Source organism: Haliaeetus leucocephalus, unplaced genomic scaffold (genome assembly GCF_000737465.1).
Source record: "Haliaeetus leucocephalus isolate CR32 unplaced genomic scaffold, Haliaeetus_leucocephalus-4.0 Scaffold751, whole genome shotgun sequence".
Classification (NCBI taxonomy): domain Eukaryota; kingdom Metazoa; phylum Chordata; class Aves; order Accipitriformes; family Accipitridae; genus Haliaeetus; species Haliaeetus leucocephalus.
Window position 1 is genome coordinate 17,409,641 of NW_010973187.1, and position 5,535 is coordinate 17,415,175.

The following is a 5,535-nucleotide window of genomic DNA, read 5'->3' on the forward strand; positions in this document are numbered from 1 at the left end:
ACGTTCTAATCATCAGTTCTACAAATGATAATTTGATTTTTTTTTTCACCAGAGTGTTGGGTTCCCTTTAGCAGTATACCTGTGATGTGCTAGAGAGTGAGGGAAGCAAGGGAAATACTCTTAGCTTATCTCTCTATTGGCTCCTGCTCTTGCTCTTAGGTAGACTCCAGCTGAGAAACTCCTAAGGTGGCACAGACCAAGCCTGAATTCTTGCCAATATTCAACAGTAGTCTTTACATGCATAAATGTTTTCAAGGTAGAAGCACTACTGGAATGACTTTTCCTGGCATGGATTCAAGGCGAACCCTTTCCACGGTCCGCAGGAGACCGCGTCTCCTCTTCGGTTTGGGACTTTACCTTTTTCTTTTGGTGTGTTAGTGCTTAGCACCATGACAATTCTGGTTTTCAGCTTCGTACGTCAGTGTATACAGAACGCAAAGAAAATACTTTTGCTGTGCCTTTGTGCTTGCAGGCCTTTTAGCAGTGCTTGGGAATTTCAGAATTATTCACACCGTCATTGCTTGGAATTGATCAAATCAGGTGCTTCTTTTTTAGTCATTCAATCAGTAAAGAAGGCTGAGTTAGTTCATCAGCTGAACAGACAACCCAGATAAGGCAGGTTTGGGAAAGAATTTTTATTGTTCCAAAGATTTAGTAGTCAGACATTATAGACTTGAGTAAATTCTAATTGTGTTTCTAACTCTACATTTAATAAATGGACCATGGAGAAGGGAAAAAAAAAAAAAGGCTGTGAGCTGTGGGAAGAAAAACAGGAAATGAGACCATGAATCAAATCTGGTCTTGGAGATGACAGTCGGGCTGGCTACAAATTCTGCAGCTCACTTGTACTGATGTGAACCACACCAGTCAGATAAAAGTATATCAACATAAATAATCACATATTAATATGACATAATATTAATATATTACACTTTGAAGTCCGTATGTAAATCTGGGGGTCCTGAACTGCATGATACACATTAAATAAATAAGCTTTGCAACAGCTTCCTCTGGCTAGTGCTGCAAGGGGCGGAATCCAGGCTGCCCTCTGTGGAAAGTGCAGGGATCTCTGGGGTGTTATATGTCGTCATAATCCAACATACTGTGCAGAGTAGCCAACAGAGAAATAAAGACTAATAAAGTATCCCAGGTACTCTAGAACTGATCTCGAGGAAGCGGTGGTGGTCTGCAGATAGCACCCATCACATGGAGCTGTCTCAGACACCAACTAAAAATCCAGCCTCATTCCTGCAATGAATATGATGAGTTAAACTCACTTTTTTTTCTTCCCCTCCGAAAAAGAAGAATAATTCATCATTATTCATTGATCAGGTTGTTAACCTTGACGACTCGGGAAACCAAACCATGCAGATATGACTCTCCCTGTGATATCAGCTGGTAACTGTTGCTGACAGGATGCTACTGAGTATGTGGCAAAATTCAGGCATGCTCTTGGCTTGAAATAACGAGAATAAACACAAACTGTGAAAAGCGAAACAATGATTGAAGCATCGATTCCAAGATAAGCCATGAACCTTCAGCTTCTGCAGGAGCTGAATTGGGATTGAAAGGGAAGATATTCAGCCCTATATATAACCAGGCCTTCAAATATGTTTGCAAAGCTCATTTAGAGGAATTTGACGGCTTAGCTTAATTTGCCCTGCAGTTATAACAGGTACTGAAGCTTGTGCCAATAGCACCAACAGAAGCACGATTTGGCACACCAGGAATGTACTGAAGATACATTGTTTACTCATGAAAACTCAGGGCAGAAGGCACTGCGGACTGTTACATCCAACAGGAAAGAGTAATTTCCAGATTTTGAGAACTTTCAGACCTTGCTATAATGGTCATTGCTGATAAGGAGGAACCTAGGTACTATCAAAGTCCTTCCATGCTGAACATTTCTAAGGAATAGATGACCATCAAGGGATAACCAGATAAAGTCGTATGGTACAACATGCTCACCGTGGCAGTGACCGAGCAAGATGATCCTCCGCAGAATAAAAACTCACAGCAGGTGTGCAATGAGCCTTTATATGTCACCTCACCTATCAAGTGTTTTCATGGCATTTTTTAAGTCTTGAGACAAGAGTCTGAAATTTAATAGTAACTTGTTCCTGGGCTCATTGGGATTTATTTGTTTGTGAATGTCTGGCAATGCTGTCCTTCACTACTCTTTGGCTATACTTTATAGTGAACAATTTGAGTATTAAGTGGTACAAGAAATATTTCTACCACAGAGGAATATGTCTGGTCAAGGACAAACAAGATTGGACAACAGCATTGCTTTTTAACAAAGGATCAAGCATTTATAATCTGGCCATAAAAAATGTGCGGGGTATATGGAAAAGCACACAGCACCACAAGAAGTGAATGTTTTTAACCTAATAAGATACTGCTTGTTTTTCAGATACACAATGAAATACCTGAAGTTTACCAGTTTGAGATGGATTTTCTGCTTACGCAAGTCAGAAATGGGTTCAGATCAAACAAGAATCAGAAGCAGTTAATAGGTTTGTATTGATTGCTACATTTTTATTTGTCATTCTGCTCTTGCATTATCTTTTTTCTTGGTAGAAATGTACTCACTAGTAACCACTGAAGAGAGCTGATACAGAAGACCAATGTCCCACTGCTTTGGCACTGAATGACCTTGGGCATGTCACTTCATCTTCTGTATCTTTGAAGAGTTTTACTCTGGCTGGAGTGGGACGCGGGTATTGGACGTAACACACATATCAAAAGCACCTGGCTTGGCTGCCCAGAACTCCTGTAGGCTGATTAACACTACTGAGTAGTAACAAATTATTCTATGCTGCATCTGTTTTGATGTTTTGATTACTGCTGCTGCCTGCACTAGTTAGTTTAAACTAGGTTGGGTTTTTCTATGCTACATACATAGCAGTCAACCCTACTGATAGACACTACTCTTAAAATAAGCGTATTAGTTACGAGAACGTACAAATTGTTGGAAGTTATACACAGAACAACTTATTTTTCTATTTGCGAATTGCTTGTGAGAGTTGTGAACTAGACATGAGTTATTTGCCAGTTGTTAATGAATGATTTTTGGACTGCAAATTTGTTGTAGCCATTTCTAACATTAATTTCTAATATTTTTTTCATCTAGCAATGTCCTTGAAAGAGCTCTCAAATAGGTTTGACAGTCCACAGAGAAAAGCTTCTGACATATAGATAGCTCTGGCCTGCAACAGACAGTCTTTCATTTCCACCTATTATAGGGAAGCCATAAATTCTGGAGTACCTCAGTCCTGCTCTTTCTACAGTGAGTGAACCTTACAGACACATCAAAATGACCCAAAGCAATTTTGAGATGTAGTTCTGCCCATTTGTTCTTTTTCCCCCTCCTGAAATCTATGCATATGTTACAGTGTTCTGTAATTTCAAGTCATACAAAACAATCATAAAAACCCCTGGTAAAAAATAGCTGTTGTTAAAACCTTAATTCCTAAATATAAATATTTCTGTTCAGCAAGACAAGAGTATTTTCTCAGAACTCTCCCAAAAGAGGACAAATATATTAGAAGAGCTGCTTCTGGTTGGGAGATGGGCATTTCCACAACAGTTACATCACTAACTAACTGAATAAATAAAATTTGACCCCCTAAAAACATTGCCAGTGCATAAAAAAAGAAAATTCAATACCCTCAGTTTGTTGGCGCTCACGTAATATCAAGACAGATAGAGGCACAGTCCATTTATTCCCTTAAAAACATACAGTTACCAGGATGTTGAATCCTGAATAGTGCCCCCTCATATAAACTGGTTTAACATCTATAAAAACAGGCATAAACATCACGTCACATATCTCAAGAGAACAGCTCATATGTCCTTGATATATTTTCAAGCAATTTTTATTTGGTAGTAAAGTGGCTATCAGCCAATGCTTCAGCAATATCTTAAGCCCCAAGGAAGGCACATACTGCTGAAATGTTGGCTGATAGACACTTTACATCCAAATAAAAATTGCTTGAAAATATATCAAGGACATGCGAGCAGTTCTGTTGATGCAACCAACACGATGTTTGCATCGATTCAGAGAAATGAAATGCGTCAGTTGACACAGGCTGCAATAATCCATTTTGATCATTGTGTAAACACTTTGGGACAAATTTCTTGCAAGGGGAGTGGAGGGCTTCAGTGTCACTTTGGTAAGTATAGGCTACCCTTCCCCGAGCCAAGCAGATGAAGGGCTCGGAAGGGGGAAACAGAAAAGATACATTTTCCCAAATATCACGGTTGTTATTATTTATATGTTGCCAATGTCAAGAAGAGCCAGCAGAAGGGTGGGGACTTCATTAGGTAAAACAAGTGAAGAGGCCAGATGGTAGGAGAGACAAAACAATGTGTACTCTCATATTCCAGCTTCGTAAAGGTACTTCTTGCCTCGTACTTAGGATAAGGAAATTCAAGGGTGTCTGACACCATTGGCATTCAGAATGCAATACTTTTCCTGCTATTGTACACTAAAGAGCACCTTTTTCTCCTTTCAGACGTCTTCCCAGCACGGACCTCTGCAATTCTGGCCATCAAGATAGGCCATGGGATCTACAGGGGGGGATTTTAGTCACAGAACAGCCAGATCCAGATGCAGTTTATATTGTAGGCTGAAAAGAAAATGTGTTATGCGTTATTAACATTATTCATCTTTTGGAAAGAAAATTACATGCCCAAAGGGGCTACGCTAATGGTAATTTTATGCTGTTATGATGTGGAAAATGGGATGAGGCACCAGCTCAGGCCTAGAGCTCCGGCAGAAGTCTGGGGCTCTCACCCCACACAGCCGCCATTAGCGAGGCCTCGCTGAGGGAGGACAGGAGCACGTCGCCCCTCAGCCCCAGCGGGACAAGCAGAGATGGCGGGAAGGGGGCCGAAAGCCCCTTCAGAGCGAGGCCCTACCCCGGGAGAGCCGTGAGCGACCGACAGTTCCCCGCGCTCAGCGCGGCCCCGCAGCCCCGTCACGGCGAGAACTACACTACCCAGCGGGCACTGCGCGGGAGCACGGCTCCCGCCCTCCCCGCCTCCTGGCGCTAAGCATCATGGGACTTGTAGTCTTTACCCCCCCCCCGAAGTTTAAACCGAAAAAGTTTCCTCACCCTTTCCGGCTACCTCGCCGCTCTTCAGCGGGCGCGGGGAGGGGGTGTGCGCGGTTTCCATGGCTACGGCCCCGCAGCCAATAGGGAGCCGGGTTCTCCGCGCGGGGGGCGGGGTAGGGCGAGCGGCGGGCCAATGAGGGGCGGCCTTGTTGCGGGGCGCGCTGGCAGCGGCGGAGGGCGAGTCTCCTTGGGGCCCGTCCCTTGGTCGGCGGGCCTGGTGTGCGCCGGGCGAAGATGGGCGGCGGCGGGAGCAGCACCCGGCGCGTCACCTTCGAGGCAGACGAGAATGAGAACATCACGGTGGTGAAGGGCGTGCGGGTGAGAGCGGGGCTCCCCCCGCGGCTGGGCTTCGCTTCTCGCCGGTAGCCAGCGGGACACTCGCGGCCTGGCTCACCCTGGGCTGCCCACCCCCCCC

At 44.0% G+C, this 5,535-nt stretch overlaps 1 protein-coding gene across 2 annotated transcripts in view; it reads left to right on the plus strand.

Moving 5' to 3' along the window:
• Positions 1–5,291: 5,291 nt before the first annotated feature.
• CHCHD3 (coiled-coil-helix-coiled-coil-helix domain containing 3) overlaps positions 5,292–5,535 on the plus strand; it is a 155,069-nt gene continuing 154,825 nt past the window's right edge. For both annotated transcript variants that reach the window (XM_010581023.1, XM_010581024.1), the window contains exon 1: positions 5,292–5,438. In XM_010581023.1, the coding sequence (XP_010579325.1) occupies positions 5,355–5,438 (84 nt within the window). In that variant the 5' untranslated portion in view covers positions 5,292–5,354. The remainder of the gene's footprint in view (positions 5,439–5,535) is intronic.